Source organism: Chelon labrosus (genome assembly GCF_963514085.1).
Source record: "Chelon labrosus genome assembly, chromosome: 7".
Classification (NCBI taxonomy): Eukaryota; Metazoa; Chordata; class Actinopteri; order Mugiliformes; family Mugilidae; genus Chelon; species Chelon labrosus.
The window spans coordinates 5,974,694-5,996,766 of NC_140343.1; the positions used below are offsets into that span (position 1 = coordinate 5,974,694).

Here is a 22,073-nt window from a genome sequence, read left to right on the forward strand (position 1 = left end):
GTGGGGGGCCTTTGAGGGGAGGGGTCCTCTGTGGATCATCCCACAGATACTTGATCAGTTTGGGATCTAGTGAATTTGGAGGCCAGTTCAACACCTTGTGCTGTTCTTCATGTTTTTTTTTTTTTAGCTGTTCCTAAAGTGTTTTTGTGTGTGTGTCTGTGTCAGGCTGCATCCTGCTGGGGATGACTGCTGCCATCAAGGAGTGTCATTGCTGTAGGGTGGGGGTGCCTGGTCTGGTCTAGGTGGGTGCTACATGTCTAAGTAACATCCACATGAATGAATGAATGACAGGTCCAAAAGTTTCCCAGCAGAACATTGAACTGTCACAAGATGTTATTCACTTCTCCTGTCAGTGGTCATAATGTTGCGGCTGATTGGTGTATATTACAGTCCTAACATCCAGCCTCATTCACACCTCCAGTCAGTAGTGAGTTGTTGCACAAAGACACAACCCAGGTTAATCTGAAGAACATCGTCCAACAAACGAGCTGAAACAACTGGACTCGTTTTGATAGTTAACAGGCTCTTTTAGATACTGGTGCCCACCACGCTCAGACGCTAACCCTAACCCTAACCCTAACCCTAACCTTAACCCAAATAAAAAGTCATTCGGAACTGAAGAAGCTTCTTGGAGGATAAAGAAACCTGAAACAAGTCCAGCTGCCACAGTTTTTTATACATAACACGACCTGGAAGACTGAGAATCTACAGAAAAGGAAATAATACACCATGATCCTGGGACGTCTGGGGCCTCACGCCTGCATGTCCCGGTCTGCCGTTGAGTTTAGACTGTAAACACACCACGTACCATCAGGACCATTAATCAGTCAGCGAAATCACCGACACAATCCCATCCCAGTCCGTGTCAGTGCAGATTTTGTTTTTGTGTGCGATAGGAGTCCAGGGATGCAGAAGCATGAAACAGTATAATTTATTTTCAGTTCACAGTGCATACATTGTGTGCATTTGTACCGAGTTACTCATCAATAGCACATCAGATTGACCTCAGCTGTTTAAGACAGTTGTTTGTTTCCTCTGTAACGAGAACATGCAAGTGTGCACAGTATCAGAAACAATTAGTAGATGCATACCGGAGTTAATCATCGTTACAATACCCGAACAAGAGACTGAATAAAGAATGCCGACCTGTAACACTCAGTGGACCCGTCACCACACTGAAAATGAAGATTTATTTATTTATTTATTTATTTTTTGAGGGGAGAGGGGGGGGTCTGTTAAACTGAACCGGTGCTTTTGCTACATACTCAGTCACCTCCCGCTCACTCTGACGCTTTAAATGCTTAATGTTTTTCTTTACAGTCGTTAGCAGAGCTGCATCAAGCCCGCAGACATTGAAACCCGATAATTTGCCGTACACCACCGTTAGTGTAAAAGGGACCAGAGTTGCTAAAGCTTTTCAAATAATCCTCAAGTATTTCTCCTCTCGCCCTCCTCTCGTGCTTAGATTTACAGTAGCTAGTAACCTTTCCTCTAGACGCTGAACTCACCGCCGCGGCAGAGTGAGCAAAGACCTGATGTTAATCTCCACCAAGTTAGATGGAAGTGCTAAATACTGAAATAATATTAATACCAACATCTGTTATAACAAAACAAAACAAATCATAGCACAGACAGGTACGTACATGCGGATACGACAGTCAGCGTTTGCACCACGTACAAGCAAAGCAGAGTCTGCTGCTTTTTGATTAGACGTCGTCAAATGAAAGGCTACACGGGACGTATGTTATTATTATAATATTCTTCTTTTTCTTTTTTTTTTCTTTCTTTTTTTTTTTTGTTATTTGGCCCCTCCAAAAAATAAAATCTAAAACATTCAAATATTTAGGTGTCATCATTTCTTTTCTCTTTTTACAACGTACAACACCGATCATATATTATCCATGTAAAATATACTCAAGCCAGCAAAAATACACGTCTATTCAGTCGAAAATAATTTGTCGTTAATATGAAATCAACTAGAGAAAAATCCTCTGAGAAGTTATTTTTTTTTTCTACGTACACTCAGCTCAGAGTAAGTGTTCTTTTAAAAAATAAAAAAACTGAAAAATAACTATACGAGCAATCACCTAACAGTACAATCAAGGAAAGCACCTAAAACAGCTAATAATTAATTCAGAGATCCACTCCAGAGCAGGAAGATTACCCACCGACCAGCCGCAGCAGAGAGAGAAAAAAAACACTGAGTAACTTCCAGCTGGAAACAGCAGAAGAAGAAAAAAAGAGCCCGAGGTCAGATCAGGTCTCAGGTCCGAGCGGGGCTTTGATTTCTGTTCGGCGCATTAAATACCTAAATATTCAGTGTTCCTTCCTGTGATGTGCAGTGGCCTGAGAACACGTTGCATACTCCTCCTTTTCTATAATACTGTACCTTGTTGTGATCATACTGGGTGGTACTCTTACTCTTTTAAGGCACGCCGTACATCTTTAACATCTTTGATCATTTAGGACACGGCTTCTTTTCCCGTTAGAAAATAATCTTTCCACTGAGTTTACTCATGAAATGTAATAGAATTACTCTTTAAGAAAACTGGCCTGTGTTAGGATTTTAAATATTTGCATAGTACATATATATATGTTTGTTTTTTTTTGTTTACAATGACTCAGGCCAGCGCAGAGATTGTTCTGGAGCCTGTTTGCTTTTTTGGAATCACTAGGACCGATTCTTGGTCTTTTAGACGCATGCCAAAGACTTTATGAGCAAATCGTTAACGCAGAGCAGCACTCAAAAAGTGGAGAAATGGCCGCTATTAAACTGCCACACCGACTGGCGTCTGGCGTAAATCACACGAACAACGAACCATAAATGTAATAATCCCAACACAAGCACATGAAAACGTTCGGCCCTGTCCTCTGGGTTTTTGCGGCGACGCAGAGAATGATGGGAAGCCGCGATCTCTGGACGTTTCTCTCCACGGGAGAGTCTGTTATAGAAGTCTTTTTTTTTTTTTGTGTGCACATTACATCCGCGTAGCTACTCTGAGGAGAACTATATTGCTTCATTACAGTACAATCATCAACCACTGCATGACGTCACAGTGTGGGACTCCAACCTCGACGGACAGAGATTACAGTTAATCATGAGAGACAGACAAAGACATAGAGAGAGAGAGAGAATAAAGAGTCGCTTCAGGTTTTTTCTTAACAAATCCTGAGAAAATACCAAAACTAGCAATGATTTCCCCGACAATGAAGTCATCTAATACGCAGCAGAAACTATACGGCAACAATGACAGCATCTACTGAGATGTTCAAGCCCCATTTTAACAAACTAAATCTTTCTGACCGTGCCGCAGAGAGCTGGATTAACGGGATCAAAGCATTGTTAGTTTTGGTCTCACTGCCAGCCGACATCCTTTAAAGTTCACCTTTTTCCACCTCCACGCCAAAAAAAACATCATAAGCTCGGGCAACAACCGGCCCTGATTGTGTTTTTGTTTTTGTTTAAGGTCCAGAGTGAGAGTTAGAGAGCACTAAAAGGCAGAGAATTACGTGAGACATCGTGAGGAGATGAGCGGTGGACGGTGGAAAAGGGAGAGAAAGAAAAGGAGACGCTGGCCTTTTCTGTTTAAACGTTTGCGTCTCTTCCAGAGAAGATGGAGACATGCACATCTGGAATGCAATTTAAACAGCAGCTTAAAGCACGTCGTACATATATATATATATATATATATATATATATATTAACCATCCTGTCAAAGAAAGAAGTAGTTACTGCTGTAAATAAGGTCTGACTGTTATCAGTGACTGGGATTACAAAGTACCTGCTGTGGCATCTACAGATTAAGACACCAGAGAGTATCAAAAAACGAATCACCTGTCCGTGTAAGGCTTAGTGATAAAAACATTACGACTAGAATTAGTTTCAAAGGAAAAACTCCTGTCTGCTGTTTGTTTTTTTCTTTTTTTTTTGCTCATAAGGTTTTAGTACCAGGTAATAATAATAATAATAATAGTAACTGAGTATTACTGGTTCATCCACAAGTGCAATCATGTGAAATGTTAAAGACGGACATGTAAAGACGACGTCCCTTCTTAATCCTGGCAAAGTCTTTTCTAGATTCCCGCATCGTCGCCTGTTCTCTCGGCTTCTTGTTTATCCGGTCCTGCGCTGAGAGCACAGCGCGAGATAAAAAATGTACGAAGATACTACGAGGAAAATACTTTACCGAGTTGAGAACACATTGCAAAAATCTCCTTCTGGAATGACACGAAAAATCTAATCTAAGATAAATCCACGGCCTCTGTGGTCGGGATAAAGATCACTTAAAAAAAAAAAAAAGAAAATTAAACAAATAAATGTGTTTCTAATGCAAATTGTGATGTTTGAGGGTTCTCTAAATTTAAATTGAACTTTACAGTAACACTTATTAAAACATTTCTTCACTTGCTTTAAATAAGGTTTTAATTTCAGAGACGGTGTGATGGATGAGGGAAGGAGAATTCTGCAGTGCATCAACTCTTTTCGTCTGTTCCCTGCTCTGTCTGTGGCTTTTTGTTTGTGTTACGTTTGTTCTTTACTGTCTCCTCACATGTGAGCGTCGAGATAAAAGAAAATGTCAAATGTGCTCTGAGACCGCTAATAGGAGAGCTGGAGCTGACACAGAGTCCCCGGCGTCCCTTAGGACTCGTCTGTAGCTTTGCCCTCGACCTGGTGGTGACTGTTGTTGCAGTGAACTTGTGAGAGCTGCAGGCTGGTTTGGAGGACCGAGCCGAGGCAACACATGGACTCAATCTCCTCCAGGAGGCCTTGATCCTGCACCACAGCCGCCCCCGAGCCATTACCCTGACCCAGACAGAGGCCGAGCCCGAGGAGCCCCTCCTTGGGCACCTCTTTCTCCCACGGGACCTGCACAACTGACTGGCTGTTCCTCGACGTGCTCCCCTGACTGTCCTGGTGACCCTTGCTGCCATGCCTCTGGAGACTCTTTTCCTGGTAGTTCCTCACCATCTCTTTGGACAGCACCTTCCTCCTCAGGACACCGGTGGAGGAAGTCTGGTTCTGGGCCTCAGACGGCTCGGAGCTGCCCTGAGGATCTGAGATGGTCCGCGGCCGGCTCGTCGGTACCGGAGAACGATCTGGGTGAGAAATGGGTGCCGGAGAACTGTAGGTGTGTGTGCGAGAGGGAGACGGTGGCGTGTGTGTAACTCTGTTGGACAGCGAGGGCGAGAAGGAGAGCCGGTCTCCTGGTTGTCGCACAGCCAGAACGTCGAGGTGCGACTTGGAGGGCGAGGGCTGACGACGGTGGGACCCGGAGGTGTCCGTGTCCAGAGCAGCGGACGAAGCAGTCGACGCTCTGGGGACTGCTGCAGATTTCTTTGACGCCTTCATGCTGCTCTTGTTGGGCTGTCTGCGCGGGGACGGCGGAAGGTGTTTTCCGTGCAAGGCGCTGTCATCCTGACCCATGTTCCACCCGCTCTGATCCCCGCCTCCACCACAGCTCCTCTCGTCTAGAGGTTTGGACTCAGCGGAAGACGTGGGCTTTGTCTGGCAGAGAGGAAACAAAGAAATGCTATAAAACAAGAGACAAATATCTGCCTTGAGTCGAAGTGAAAGAAAAAAAAAAAATGTATTTCCTGTCTATCTTAATAGCGGCGCCCTGCACCTTTAAGTGAGGCTGGCACATGCACAGTTGGTCCATGTTGCTGTAAGTCAACATGCGAAACATATCAAAGCCCTGGTCCTTAAGAGCACGTTGCCTTTGTTCTTTATTGGTTATGATGAGTTCATAAACTATTCATTCTACAGCAGGTGTTGACCCTTGACCCCTATGAAGTCAGAGAGGTTAGTGTTAGTAGTAAGTATAGGTTACTTTAAATAAATGAGCCTGCTCTGCTCTGAGCCTCTTAGTTCCTTCAGATAACTGGTTCATCATAAATCAATAAGGCAATTATTCCTGGCAGACATTTCTCCGTTATTATGGTCCATGCTATCACGTAAAATTAAATAATACAACACATTCAAATGTCTCAGTTTATTTAGTTTTAGTTTTAGACAACTGTCAGTCTATATTAAATCTAACAATGAGTCTTTCATACCGGGGCCTTGTAGTCTAAGTCCTCCATGGACCTGAAGAAGTCCAGGCTCTTGGCAGCGCTGAGTTTTCCTTGCTCCAACGTTGTGGTGTTCAAAGAATCTAGGATTTCCTCCAACAGGTTCATCTGACCAGAGCGGGACGAGTCCATGTCCAGATCTAGGGAGGAGGAATCGTCGCTGTCCTCGGTGTAAGAAGGGACGTCCCCGCTGTCCTCTGAGGAGATCCTGTGTTTTGAGAAGAGACAGCAGTGGATTATTACCCTTATATGTGTGTGTGAACATGTGATAAATGTAATTATTTATATATTTTTTAATATTTAATGTTTACTGTGTATTACTGTAAAATAAATTACAGACTAGTCCTTCCATGGACTTATGCTGTTAGTAAATGTGTCCACTTGGGGGCAGTATTATCATGAGTAAAAAAAAAAGATAATCTGCTTGGAAAAGCACTTTCCTGCATGCAATCAACTCTTGAATCTATCGACTTTCTTCCATCTTGACATACTGTATATATAGATGTAAAACAAAAATAAAAATGGCTTCAGTGACTCACTTGCTCGCAGTGTCCAGCTCATCATCGTCGGGCCCGTAGCCAAAATCTCGAGGGTCCGTGCTCATGGGAAACTTGTTAAAGTTATGCTGTTAATGAGAATAACAAAGCCAGGGGATGTAGTTAGACAAAAAGAGGAACACGATAAAACAATGAAAGTGGACCCGAGGGGGTCGCAGCTTCTCAGCTTAATAATATAAAACTCCTGATAACTATGAGTCTAGACGGTATGTGGGGTTCTGCTGAGGTACAGCTTTTCATAAAACTACGACTTGGGATTCACCAGAAAAAAGGATGCAGGTCTGTGTCTGGTGGGTCCCCATAAGACGAGACTAATAGCTCGTTTTAATGAGCCTGAACCCAAAGGGTTGAGACTAAATTTGTCAAATTTGGGTCTAGGGATAAAAATCTTTAAGATCCCCTGCAGTATTTTATCAAACTCAGCATTATATGTGAACTACAAGAGACTTGAGACTTAAGATAAGTGAAACTATATTAATCATTTGCGCTATGGCACCAGTGCATGTGACTGTATTTGTCACTGTGTGTGTTGCTGAATGATCAGTGTGTACTGGAGTTGTCTGACACAGTGGGTTTAATAAGCCACCTGTGTACCGTGTTTAATGGGCGGGTTAAGGAAGAGACAGAAGCTTTACAGAGCAGGGCAGGACTCTCCCCATGGGAGCACAAATCTGCCCCAGGCCACTTATTAACATGCCTTCCACTACGACGCACATGTTCCTCTCACTATGTGTTCATGTTCACTGATGTTAACACTATCTCTCATCTTCTAATTCACACTCTTTGCATTTTGCCCGTTTACCTTTTTACACTGTGCTCCTCACCTCCTCTGACTATTTTTGGAACCAGCTCTAATTGTCCTTCAGTCTCTCTGCGTCTTTTTATAAACAAACAAGGACACATGGGGTACAGTATATATGATAGCGCTGCTAACAATCACTGTGTGTTACCATTAGCTGGCACCGCAATGTTTTCCTTGTGTTTTTTATTTATTTATTTTTTAAACGCTTGTGCATGCTTCTCTGTAAACTCGTGTTAGCCACATTATCAAAGCTCAACGCAGACAAAAAGATTCTTTACAACCCTAAAAGTGAGCGCAGAGCAAGAGGGGCCTTTGAGAAGTAAAGAGAGTTGTGATCTCGCATTGCGGTTTTGGTAGCAAGAAAAATCTGAGGCTCAAAGGTGAACACAAGAGCAAAGAACGAGGAAAAGTAATGAATGAAAAAAGGAAGGAAGGAAATGTAGAGAGGTGAGGAAAGATTCCTCAAAGCCCCAAAGAATGATGGAAATGGTGTGTGTGTACGTGTGTGTGTGTGTATTTGTTGGGGGTGGGCGTGTTGGAGGGGGTCAGTATTGGAACCGTGAACCAAGCCGGTCTTGATTAGCCGACGCAGTGCCAGCCAGACAGGCGGAATGTAACGTGTGGCTGGCCTGGCCTCATTTAGGGCCTGTGTTCGGCCACGGAAGACGCACACTTACACACACACACACACTCGGTATACACACACACACACTCAGTCACATACGCACCCTATTACAAAACAAAAAAAAAAAAAAAGAAAAACACAAAGAGTTAAAGTGCCATTTTCTCCATAAAAGTCAGCGAAGGAGATGTGTGCAGTAGCCACTTAAGTCTCTCAGCCATCGGGCTAAACATGAACACATGTGGTGGCACTGCTGATTGGCCGAGCCGCTCCCCTTGCATGGTAGCTTGGAGCTATAATGAAAGAGATTTCAGAGGGGCTCAGGCCTGGGATCCCTAAACAGCCTTTAATGGATTCCTGTGTCAGGGCAGTAAATCTGGGGCCAGGCCGACGTGCCAGCCAGCCAGAGCGGGCCGGCTGAGCGGAGATGCACCTGTGAGACACTTGAAGAGGGTCGACTTTGGACAGAATGCTCACATACAAACAGTAAAAGCACATGTGCTGCATGTTCACGGCACGTGCAGTTATTTAGACCGTTCATTTGTGCGGCGGGGCTGTGTTAAGGGAAGGCAGGGCCTCTCTCTGCGTCTAGGTGTTTATTAAAGCAAGGTGAACCCAAACACAACCAGACACAGGTCATGAAGCGTGGCCCTCTGATCTCAGTTACAGCTTTGGTGCCGTCTACCCAAAAGGAAGTTCCACAGGGAGCAGTAAATGGATGGTACTTCACTTCACAGCTTTATCAATTTGTCATTCGCTCTCTTCGCTGTGACCTTTTAGCGCAACAGTTAAGATTAAACTATTTACAACAACCAAGCATTTTACGATAGAAGCGCCAAATTTGGCGCAGGAGTTGGTTTATCACACTTTCTTTTTAAAGGCGAACATATTGCATTCATTCCGCTGGTAATGTGAGATACAACGTACACTTTTGTCTGTTATTATTAAAATATTACTGCTTGTTATTGAGCTGTCAGAAGCTACAACAGCAGTTAAATCTGAGATCTAAAATTAGACAGAGTGCACGTCAGAGTAAACAACAACAAAAGATATAGAGACGTTCACAATGAGATATTCTCAACCGGTGCAAACAGGCCTCCTGTTAAAGCCGTGACAGCTCTGTCACCATCCGGTATCTCCCCAGGCCTGACAGGACAGTGGAAAGCATGAAATAGGAGAACAACAGATTATCATACTGCTCCTTCATTAGCTTCTCGCTGTCGGCTAATGGGAAGCTGAAAGGTGAAAATGAAAAAGTGATTCTCGCTCCATGACTCCCCGTCTCTCATTTTCTCCCTCCATCACTCTGCTGTCAGAGGCAGATGTCACCGTTTCTGTCTGTCTGGCTCTCAGTTCCTTCCTCTTCACCACGTCGCCACAAGTGAGACCGAACAGAGAGTGAGAGAGTCGGGAGGAAGCAGGAGTCATGAAAATAATAAAAACAGTCAGGTTATTTCAGACTAACTCAATCCAGGGTCTCTGAATATGTAGAGCAGCCGTGTGTTTAGTTTATTAAATAAGGAAAAGGACTTGACTCCATAAATTCTCTTGCAAAGCAAACGAAGGGACGCATTTAAATTACTTCATGATTATATTACTTTGATTTGTGTCCTCTAGGAGCCGGCTAAAGTAGTAAAAGAAACCTGTCGCCCTCCTGTTTAGGCTTCGCATGTGAAAAACCAACACACGGGAAAGATCTACTATCGTGGATTGTGGGAAAATAAGGGTATGACTCAGCTTTACTTTACACCCTAACCAAGTAACCAAAAGCATGAAATATATCTAAGAAAAAAAAACCTTTTCAGATTTGATTTAACAAGTTATATTTCATTTCTGCGGTTATGAGGGGAAAATAGTCATCACCGTCCGTTTTAATAGCCGCGTTTGGAGAAACAAACTTTCCCCTCCTCTAGTCTTCCTTCTCTGCATGACCAGTTATGCGGAACAACTATGCCTCTCTGTGACAGGGCCAAACGCTAGTGGACTTTAATAGCTGGTCTTACATTATACATTTCATAGGGTATTTCTGAGTGGGCACTGATCTCACAGCTTGGCAGTGTATGCAAAGAGATTCCGGTAAAATGCAAACAAACCTTGGGGAGAAGCAGAGCTTTCGCAGAAGTACGGCCAAGTCTGTGTCTGCCTGTTTAAGAGCCGCTGACTCGAAAGGAGGAGGGGGGGTGTATAAAAAAAAAAATGTTTGAGGAGAGATCCACTGCTCCTCTGTCCAACTGGCGGTTGCTGAAAGCCCGCTTCCTTTTTCGCTTAAAACAGGAGCCATATAAAAAGACGCAGAATGCGCATTTTTGCTCGTTCTGTCAGACCAAACCAAACTTATCCAGTAAAATCACCAGGTGTCTTTCTGTGAATGGGCGCAGTGCAGTACTTTAAAGCTGCCAGGAGATGGCACTTTGGTTTCAGCGAGGGAGCCGGTGGGTCTCTGAAGAGGGGAGAGAGTAAGCGGAGAGGCGACTACAAATACATACAAATAACCATGAAAACATACACACAGCTATGGACACACAGCCACTGTATTTAAAGCAGCCTGTGATGCATCCTAACTATTCAACATTGATCCACAATATTCATCTAACAGTGAACATTATGAGCAGAACTGAGCATTTCCCACAAATTATGAGTTATGACAAAAACACTCTATTTGCTCTGTTATCTTCATTATATATTAAATAACATTAATTAGCTTTTACCTTTATGCAAAAAAATATAGTTTTCTGTCCCAATTAAAGCATTTTCAACTATAAATATAATTATGAATATAACATACTCACAATATCTATGTAATTTATTAACAATCAACACTTCCGGGTTCAATTACACATCAGTGTGAGGATGTTTCGGAGAAGTCCTTCATCCTGAAATTGCCACCACGCTAATGTGCATTTCTCTCAATGCAATACACTTCACAAGTCATGTGTGCAGTGCACATATGTGTCCACCGGCCATGAACACACAAACTGTCACACACCCACTGATGGAGCACATACAAACACACACTCACACACATGATCGCTTTTACACACTTAAGTATCTGTGTGACTTTGTTCTTCTGTTTTATATCTGTGTTAGTTCCCTGCTCGCCCCCACCCCCCCCCCCCCCCCCCCCCTCGCCTCAACCCTGAGCTGTTTTCCTGGCTGGCACCTCTCCCGCCTCACCAGGTGAAGAGTCCAGAGCCTGAGGGTGAGCCCGGCCACAAGCCTGCTGGCTGTCATTGTCCATAACACTGTCCCAACCTCTGCTCTCCTCTGTGCTCTTAACAGCTGTCATTCTGTTGCCTCCTACCTGAGGCAAACTGCAAAATGCATGCGTGTTTGTGCACATCGAGCGCACGCCCTCAAATACACCTTCATGTATTAAAGGGCCGAGGTACAGACACCCGTTTCTACCTGCAGATGCTCACAGTGCCGCAAAAAAACACAACGAATATGTAAAAATATTAAACTGAATCTGGCACAAGCACACAAACAAAAATAAAAAATACATACAGGACCCAAACAAAGGTTTGTTGTATCAGACAAAAAGTCAGAAGTCCAATTCAGTCTTGTTTTTGTCGAACGACTGGATTACTCCTACATTCTCAATCAACGCGCTCACCAAACTCTACAAATCACCCACATAGCCGGATACGGCTGCATAAAAAAAAAATAAAAAAAAAAAATAAATAAATGCATGTGACAGCAGCACTTCCACTTTGCTACATGTGTTGGCTGATCAAATACGGTATGAATTTCAGAACTCTGATTATTTTTGCTGTGATTAATTAAAGGAGCTTCGTCAGGATCGTTCTTTTCATTTCAGGGACAGACATAGAGGTGTCTGCAGAGAAAAATATAATTGAGAAAATTAAAAAAGAAAAAAAGACAAATGGTGGAAAAGCATCACTGAGAATGCCACATATTTTTTTTTTCTTTTAGCTTCTGATGACGAAGCTGAACGAAGCTTTGTTGGTTTGTTAGAGATGTGGAGTGCGGGTCGCTGCCGATTCCACTTGTTGGTCAATAAACTAAACAGCGCAGAATTGCTGCTCCGATAAATGAACATGTCACCTAAAAACTCTTTATTTCATTATTTACTGACCAGATTCTTTTAACAATTGAGTTAACTAACTAACTGTCCACAGCAAATCCCATTAGTCACGGTGGACATGATTGATTTTAAAGCTGAAAGCTGTTTTTTTCTTTGCAGTTGCTGTGTTGGATTTTACTGCCACATACTGAGAGTGTGAATATGTATTCCACCCTTACTGATATAAATGTGGAGCAATGTCAGTTCAAGAGATTTCTTATGGTAGGTGAATAATATTTTTAACACTGAAAATTCACGACTGTCATAACAAGGTCACATACGTGTGGATGGTACGGACGTTTTTAAAAATGATAAGTTAAGAATAGGTCAAGCAATAAGAGTCTGTGTGGGGCATGAGGAGTAGGGTAGTTATGTAGATAAAGGCGCCTTCTGTACATTTTTCTTCTTCTTTAACCTTTATTTAACCTGGTTAGTCCCACTGAGATCAATTTCTCGTGCAAGGAACACCTGGTCAAGACAGTTGTGGGCAGAACAACACTATCAACATTTCATAGGAAGCAGGCTCAGGAAAAAAAATAAACACACACACACAGAGAGATAGAAAGAGGAGAGACACAATGAGAGTAAGAACAATGGGCTTGTTTTTCTCCAGCTGAGATGTAAATATGGCATGAAATAAACAGGTGAAAGTAAATAAAACGCCAGCGTAGGGAGTAGCTGCTTCACAAAAGACCTAGAAGGAGCCTTCAGTTCATTATGTACTCGCCAAAATTATTTTTCCAGTGGTATTTTAAAAACGAGGACACGTGTTTTTTTTTTTGTTTTTTTTTTTTTGTGAGAATTATTATTTTGTGAGTTTGTGAGTAATGTGTCCTAATTTGAGAAAAAGAAAACGTTAGGAAGTTGACGTGAAAACCCACCACAATATTCCAGGCTTTTACAATTTCCCCCACAAATGTTTTGAAGAGTTTCAGTCTTTCAGGGGGTTGCTGCTCTCTGACAGGCCATAAATTATCAAGACTTTCTCTTGCTTCTGAATTTTCAGTTTTAGTTTCAGCTGACAGAAAAGAAAAGAATCTGGAGTGATCAAACTTTGGAAGCGAGGAGGGTCTGCGTAGGGTTTTAATTCGTATGGGTTAGGGTAATATACTGATAAGCCTCAAACTATGAGCAATCTAAAAGAGATGAATGGGGGGGTGATGTGTGGGGGGTGGGGGGGGCATTGTGTAAGGCTAAAGAGAAGCTGATAGAGTGTATATAAACACAAACACAAAAGCAGTGCTGTGGGACATGCCGTCCCGTGTCGTGCGTGTCCCTCCTCCAGTGGTCTCCAGGGACCCGTTACTGTGGCAATGAGCAGGCCTCAATGGCATGAACAGAGCTGCGAGCGTGTGTGTGTGTGTGGTGTGTGTGTGTGTGTATATCCCATATATGGTGCGTGTTTGTGGGTGCGTGCACACATCTACTGCATGTTAACTGTTAATCTGGGAGTGTGCGCTCACTGGCCCGTCTGTGTGTGTGTGTGTGTGTGTGTGTGCGGCTTTGGGGGGAGGGTGTCCGAGGAGCCTTTAGAAAAGCCCTAATTGCCGTTCCTCTCCTCTCCCGGCCGTCACACCTTCCTCTGCGCTAAGACTTTCCAGCCTCATCACACACACACACACACACACACAGGAAACACAACACTAATTAGAGACAGCACAACCTCTCCTAATCACACTCTTACATGACTGTGACCAAAATGTCAGTGTGTGCATGCTGGCATGTTTTTTTCTTTGGTGTATGTGTGTTTTTAAAGCAGAGCGGAGAGTCCACCATATATTCATTTCGCTATAAGAGTTGGAAAAGCTCCAGCTGGGACTACAGAGGTATAGATATGAGGTGGAAGATATAACTACAATCCCTGAGGCTATGTGCATGTGCTCACCACAGAAGTGTGCAAATCTAATAGCATGGAACTAAACTTCCTACAAAAAAGAAAAGAAATATATGTGCTGATATTTTTCTTTTTACACTACGCTACGGTGTGTCGTCTAATTAAAAAAACATTTCAACTCTCCTCATATGTTTACTGATGAACGTGTATTCCTCGAGCGTGCACATCACACGCCAGCTCCGCACGCAACAAAGAAAACAACGTGCTACCCACTTATGGCGCACAAGCAAATTCTTCAGAGGAAATGCTGACCAGCAGATGAGTTGCCTCGACTGTCCGCGCTGTTCAGAGGAAAACACTGAATGTACAACATGAGTGTGTTGAAAGAAAGGAAGAGAGAAAAGAAAAAAGGAAAAGAAAAATGCTTATCATTACAGTTGGCACCCTGACAAACTACTGTACTTCCCAGAGCTGTTAGAAGAGAGGAATAGAGGTGGAGGAGGAAAGGGGGAAAGAGGAGAAGGATGGAGAGAGAGAGAAAAAAGAATTATCTGGGGACGGGAGAAGAGAAGGAAGTGGACAGGAAATAAAAAAAAAAAAAAAAGAGCACAGAAGTAGAAGAATGAATCCACGTCGGTCAAGTGAAAACTGAGCTCTGGTATGATCAGCCAGTGTGGACGTAGTTAACTCATTTACTGATGTGCATCTGTGTGTGTGTGTGTGTGTGTGTGTGTGTGTGTGTGTGTGTGTGTGTGTGTGTGTGTGTACCATACCACTCTCATCTTCTGCAGTCTCCTTGGAGACAGGCTCTTGGTGCTGGTGGGAGACCCTGCACACACCGGCATCCCCTCTTCCTCTTCTTCCTGAGAGAGAAAGATGAATAATAAATCTTAAGAGTGTTACAAATGACCGATCCTGACTAAAACACGTCCGTATTATTCTGGAGTTTCAACATAAACATGTACAATAACGTCAAAGATACTTCAAATAAAAGAGAGATTTCTAAGATGAAGCAATTAATTGAGCCCTCTGTCCACTTTACTGCAATCTATGAATAAAATTTAATTACGGGCATATTTTGTCCTTAAACTAACAGTTATTAATTGAGGTAAGACTGATGATGATAGACAGAGCTTCATCGTTAAACTGGTTTAAAAAGAGAGCCACACAGTTACAGTTTGCATCCTTAAAATGAGCATCAGTGCAGTTTATCTGAGTCTTTTGCAGCAGTAAAAAACACTATTAACACACAAAATCAGCGGCACAAAATAGTCTCAACACTTTCTCCTGTTTGAATAAAAACTGCAGATCTTGAACAGTAACAAACAGGTTGGTTCTCAGAGCCAGAAACATGGCAGTTAAGTTGGGTCTTGGTGGTTTATGTATTTCTCACAATAAGATCATATAAATACCTCATTTAAAACACTTTTTTTTTCTTTCTGCCAAGTTAAGAGAATAACAACCGTGGTAACCAGCTCTGACCAGCGTTACGTCAATATGTGCTTTTAGCGTCCTTGTTTCGAAGGCTAGCAGCAACAGCAATGATTTCCGATTTTGGGCGATCATAAATTCATTTCTCCTCTGAACGAACAGGAAATCTGTTTAACTTCAAAATCAAATAGATTTCTGCACCTCTGTTTGCCTGCACCGTCTGTGTGTGTGTGTGAGTGTGTGTGTGTGCAGAGCGGTGCGGTGCGGTGCATACGCCTCTTGTTCATGATCAGTGCCCTCTCTCCTCAGTTTCCCACTGACAGATCAAACTGCTATTGCCTTATCAAATCCATCAGGCTTATGGAAACATACACCTCGTTACATTAGCTTTGAGGAAATCACAGGCGCACTGATGAAATATGCAGACAATAAAAGAGAAAGAAGGGCCCGGGCTCAGATGACATGACAGGCCATAGCCAGAGGGGCGCTGGTTAAAAATGTACAGCCCTGAACAAAGCGCTAAGCAGGCTTCAACAGTCATTAAAAGGCCCCTACGTCAGAATCACACACTCCATGTAAAGCAGGCTTCCTGTCTGTTTCTATGAGGGAGGCATGTGTCTGTCTGCGGGCCTCAGAACTGAATTACGTGCGTGTTTGTACGCCTCTGAAGATACGTGCGTGTTCGTGTCAGAGAGGTGTGAAGGTCCATGCTACTCACCCTTGCTTTAAGCCTGCCCTTAATGTCCCGAATGCCCCTCTTAGCATGAACCTTGGCCTAGGAGGGGAAAACAACACACACACACAGATTACTAATCAAAACATGTTGCATTAACATTCTGCTCTGGTTTCATGTAACATCAAGAAATGCTTTGATCCCCGTGGCAAAAACACGGAGACAAAAGGCTGGATGAGAGAGTCTCGCACACTAACAGGAGGCGATAACATGAAAGGGCACCCTGACCACCTATTGTACAGCACATAACAACATGCAGACGCTCATCAACCGTCCTCCAGTCACGAAAAATGCTCCCATTACCTCAACGGCCAATTACAATAGACATGTTTTTAAAATTAATTCGATTCGTTTCCCCCAAAGAGAACCGCTAAGTGTCATCTGAGGTCTCCTTGGATGAGTTTTCAAGATTTAAGATTCCTTGTTAACGGTGAAATCGAAGGGAACATGCATGCGAGTTGAAATTACCTTTATCACAGCTATGTTGAAGAGTTCTCCACCTCTCTGGAACAGACACAGAAAACTATTTGTCAGTGGCTGGCTGCCAGACATTTTCTTCAAGTATGCACACATTCAAACAAATGTTCCTTTCATTAAGTGAAATGTAATTAATGAAATGAAAATCTAACAAAAAACACATGAGTTATGTCTCATGTAGAGCAGAACAAGTGGTGAAGTTATGTTATTTGCCTCTCTGTGATGTGCAGTGTTATTACCCAAATCGTGATCAGTATTCATACTACGAAACCCAACACACACACACGCAGGAATGATTTTCAAAACCAAACCCCTGCAACCGCTAACAGCATCGTAATACGACTTCAGTAAAAAAAAGTGGTGACACCGAGTCATGATAAACTGCGTGATTCATAACACTCTGGAGGGTTTTTATTTAGCAGCAGCCTGAAACTGTGATAGAAGGGACCGTACGTGATTGATTTATACTTTTGAGCTCCGCAGACTGACATTACGGTGCCCAATATCTCTCTGAGCCTTTCTTCTTTTCACTCCGAGTTGCCGCTTCTCTCCTTTGGCGTCTCACTCTTTTTCTCCCCCGTTTGGTCTTTAGTGTAAGCACAAAGCGGCGGCTAAACGGCTAAACAGAGTAAATGGCAGACAGCGTTTCAGAAGTTGGCAGAGGGAGAGGAGGAGAAGGGCCGAGGTGAAGGCCTCTCTTATAGATCCCTGTCAGTCAGGAAATGTGAACTTTAACAAACCTTTGAAGAGCACTCTAGAGAACTAATTCAGCCTTAGCTGACGGCGTGGGGAGAGAGGGAGGGTGAGGGAGAGATACTCGGTGAGTGTGAAAGAGAGAGGGAGAGATGGAGGGGTGGTGGGATGGGGGGGGCTGTGACAGAGATGAAAAGAGGGAGCGAGAGATAAAGACAGATAGATAAGGGAAGAAAAGGAGAGGAGGAGAGAGGCAGAGAGAGATGAAGGAGGGGAGAGACGTATGTTCTTGGGTTGGTTCAGCGGAGTAACGCCTGTGTTTGCTGCCAGATCAACATGTCATGTCGGAGGACGTCTTGTCACGTCAAATCACTTCTGTCTCCCTCCCTGTCTGTCTCCACTGTCCTGCTGCACGCGCCGCTTCACACACACCGAACTGCGCTCGAGCTGAGGTCTGTACGTTCAGGCGGCGCCTTCATTCCAGAGGCAACGCCAGGACTTCAAACGCTGAGTCGTGTCAATCACGCTCTCAATTAAAAATAACTCAGGAATAAAATGAGAGATACATAAAAAAAAAATAAAAAAGAGCTATTGATAAAAGCTTCTAGGTGTGATGTGCAGGACATTCTGTGAATACCTTTACAGTGTGCATCCATTGCTGGTAAGACCTTGAATTACCTGAAGGGGTGTGCAGAAAACAGGAAATATGAATTAATCATTTTACACTCAGCAGCCCGGTGTTAACATTAACAAAGCAGAGGTAGCTATAATTATTACAAAATCTCATTTGCAGAAAAAAAAAACCTGCATTAAATCAGGTAAATATAGTAACAGTACAGACTGACATGTAGTGAGGTCAATTTAAAGGTGTACATGATGTGTTTTTTGTCCCTTGAGTCCTGAATGATAGCACTTTGCTCCTGTTCTTCAATTCCAATTCAAATAGGAAAGAAAGGACAGAAATGTGGACCCTTTATAGTGGTGATATCTCTGTAGGAGCAAGGCTTTGCTATTGTTTGCAGAGGAGCAGAGCTGATAAGCCCAATAATATGATGCACATTTAGCTGCATCAACTGGAAGGCAATCTCTTGTTTTAGTTGCCATGTAAATAGGATTTTATTTCACATTTACCATTCGGATATCTGGTTCACAATAAACTCTGCCTCTGTCACATTCAGAGAGATACACATTTGACTTTTGCTTCTGTTTCGAGAAACATCTGTGCACCAAATAACGGTGATGAAGTAAGTAAAATATATATATATAAAAAAATAACAAATTTAAGCAGAGATTTTAGAACAGCTGAGAGCAACTTTAGGTCGTAAGAATAATTTTAAATATATATATTTAAAGTTCATGCGTTCATTAATATTCAAAGCCCCTTATGCTCTTGCAGCTGTTTGCTCAAGACATTTTACAGCAGTCATCAAACTGAGACAAAGAGTAGTTAAAGACCAGAAATTAACATATTATAAAACTTATAGATCACTGCAGTAAGTAGAATATTATGAATCTTTTTTAATGTTTTAATATTATTAGTTTTGTAAATAACAGTTTTGAGAGGGGCTTATGTTTTATTGAGCTTCAAAAACTTTTCTCCTGGTTCCGTTTTCTCTTCACATCCATCGCAGCTTCAGTGCGTTGCGTTAAATATGGAAAGTAAATATAATGCAGCTAATTGATAGACAAGTCTAGCACTACTCACTTCCACAGAAACCCCCCTCTGTGATCTCTTCTTCAAACACGTCGCTGAAGCCGCGGCCTGCGTTCAATTTGGCCAGCCGTCCGTCGATGAACTACAACCATAAATTACAACATGCTTATTAAAGAAGGGAGGAGGGTGGGGGAGGAGGAAGGTGGGGGGTGATGTGGACACACTCACAAGTACACACACAAATTCAAACACTCCAGCCACGGAGGGGTGTTATTAATCCTACCTGACGGAAACTACATCCCAAGATTAGGTGGGCTGCAGGTAATAGGGATTTGGTAATGTGGAGCAGGTGAGGGATTAGAGCAGCAGACTTCATGCTGCACACTGTCTGAGACATGAGGAAGTTTCATTTCCTCCCTTTGTAACATGGAGCGCATAAAACTCCATCTCATAAATATGGACTAACAGCCGAGACAGCTACACATTTGCGCGGTATCGCAAATGTACGTAAACGTATTACGCAAGCATTAGTGAACAGAAACACATATATCAAAGTTTGAGATTAAGAGAACAAATTTACAGCATAGATTAGCTTCAACAAAAGTTTTTCTTTTTTACATTATTTTGGCCTATTATATGGGCTCTAATGCCTCGACCCAAGCAGTTTATACTAATTGTGTCCTGTTTAATATATTTATTTTATTTTTAAGATACTGAACATGAAGATCACTCTGTCACACACATGGTGCACTGTTTTCCATTAACTACACCCAACCACATTGACCCCAAGTTGTTATTAGTTTCCTGCTCCATCCTTTATAACGTCAGCAAATCTTTACACTTAAACATCATCCGGTTAATCCGGGCGACATTAGCCTGAACCTTGGTTAATCTAAGTTTCCGGAGTGAAAAGCTCCAAAGCAAAACAGTGCTGCAGATGCAATGTGGCATTTTTAATCATTTATAAAACTTAAAGTCAGCCAAAATGCACAAATGCAAATGTTTATTTATTGTTTTCAACCTTAAATTTAAGTCTTTTCAACAGTTAAGTTGTTTAAATGTAAGAGGACAAAGCAGGTAACCATTTACAATTTGAAATAATTAGTATATAATTATATAAATAAAGCATCTGCATTTAAAGCAGTTTTTTTTTTTTTTTTGATGAGTTCATTAATTAGTAATCAACACCTCCTACCTTTCATGCATTTCTTTTGGCTTTTTATTACAACAACAAATGGTATTCTTTTAAAATACAAAAGAAGTAGACAGCTACGTTTTTTTTTTGTTTTGTTTTTTTAAAGTGCAACAATCCCACTCACACCCCAGTGTCCACAGTCTAACAACCGTCTAGGTTGTTCTGGGGTGCGTGTCCTCGGGGACGGCATGCTAACTAGCCACCCGCTCCTCTGGTCAGAAGAGCTGGGAACTCATCATTAGATCATTTTAATGAGAGGTGAGACGGCAGGTTCCAACCACTGCTCTGCTACATGGCTGGCCCAATTAGTGCAGATAATCAACCCAAATCATCACCTAGCAAAAGCCTCCACTTATAGCCCTCACCCCCGCCCCGGCCCCAGCCAGATTACCTGCCTCACTCTGGGCCCTTAATTAGACATTACTCAACAATGGCAGACTGTGATTACCGCACTCTCAACACACAGGCAAACCAGCACTTGAAAAAAAAAAAACACTTGGTTACGTGAGCGCACACACACAAACACATGAACAAAAAGACAAGGGCTCTCATTTTGTTTGGAAAGAGAAAGGCCGCAGAAAAATAGGAAAACATATCAGAGCCAGATTTCAAACTAAAATACGATGAATGCACCAAAGTCAGGAAGTTCAGTCATTTACTCCCTGAAGATATAAATACTGGGTAATATACAACGATCAGCCACAACGTAATGACCACCGACAATGTTCTGCTGGGAAACTTTTGGACCTGGCATTCACGTGGATGTAACTTAGACATGTAGCACCCACCTAGACCAGACCAGGCACCCCCCACCCCATAGCAATGACACCCCTTGATGGCAGCAGCTCATAACAACTCATAAATATCTGTGGGATGATCTACTGAGGCCCCCCCACTAACAACATTCTGTTGCCAGACACCACAGGACGCCGTCATAAGGCCCATGTCCATTCTCTGATGAGTCCCAACTGTTTTGGAGGCACAATGGAGACCTATGCAATATTAGGAAGGTGGGCATAATGTTATGCCTGATCGGTGTATAGTGAATCCAAATTATGCAGAGTTCCAGACTCAGAGGGGCAGCTCCAGCTCCAGCTCCAGCTCCATCGCTTCACGTCTACATGTCATCTTGTTTCCTGTTGCCGACAGTGGAGAGCAAGAGTCATCCCATCTGCTCCCAGCAAACTGACTCACTCGCAGGTCAGCCACAGAGGTCTAGATTTATTTAAACTCTGGATTTGTGGAGCCAGAAATTGGGATTAGCACTCTAATTCCAAGCCAGAACCGCATATGTTCCGGGAGGTCAGATCTGGGTTTGCAGCCCATCACCATCTCTGCTGGTTACTAGAGCATGGTTATTCAAATTTGGCCCAAAGGAAGGAAGCCTGGGGAGCAAGTGGCAACCTCTACCAGTGCTTGATTTCTGGGATGCATTTCAATCAATCCTATAAATAAAATACTCAAAACTGCCATTTTGAGAAACATATTGAAAGATGTAAAATAAGCAGCACTGTAATCAATTCCATGCAGTAGGAGCTTTTTTTGGAGCTAGCATCTAGCAGCCAAGCGTGGTGCTGAATCTTTTATCTGCTCCTCTTGACGGCTGTGAGAAATAATATTTACTCTCCAGTTCACCGTAGCTGCACAATGCGTAGCGGACACAGTAACCACATGAAAAGATTCGGGTTTTGCTAGTACATGCCGTTCCCTTCCGATATGACCTCGGCAAACAAATGCACCAAGAATGATGGATGATTATTGATTGATAGCGCGCAAATTATATACATACAGACTGTATATACAAGTATATCGGTAAATCCCCTCTGGCAGTACATTCCCCTTCAGACTCGACGACTCAAACGGCGTATGGCGTAAGTTTTGTCAATAAGAGGAACAGAGTTCATTGACTGCGTCTCTCC

The 22,073-nt window shown here is 42.8% G+C and overlaps 1 protein-coding gene across 2 annotated transcripts in view; it reads right to left on the bottom strand.

Annotated features, from left to right (window-relative positions):
• Nucleotides 1–915: 915 nt before the first annotated feature.
• dennd1b (DENN/MADD domain containing 1B) overlaps nt 916–22,073 on the bottom strand; it is a 101,952-nt gene continuing 80,794 nt past the window's right edge. For both annotated transcript variants that reach the window (XM_084548762.1, XM_084548761.1), the window contains 8 exons: nt 19,011–19,101; nt 17,943–17,983; nt 16,604–16,639; nt 16,121–16,177; nt 14,745–14,834; nt 6,612–6,697; nt 6,058–6,280; nt 916–5,506 (listed from right to left, as the gene is read on the bottom strand). In XM_084548762.1, the coding sequence (XP_084404888.1) occupies nt 4,640–5,506; nt 6,058–6,280; nt 6,612–6,697; nt 14,745–14,834; nt 16,121–16,177; nt 16,604–16,639; nt 17,943–17,983; nt 19,011–19,101 (1,491 nt within the window). In that variant the 3' untranslated portion in view covers nt 916–4,639. The remainder of the gene's footprint in view (nt 5,507–6,057; nt 6,281–6,611; nt 6,698–14,744; nt 14,835–16,120; nt 16,178–16,603; nt 16,640–17,942; nt 17,984–19,010; nt 19,102–22,073) is intronic.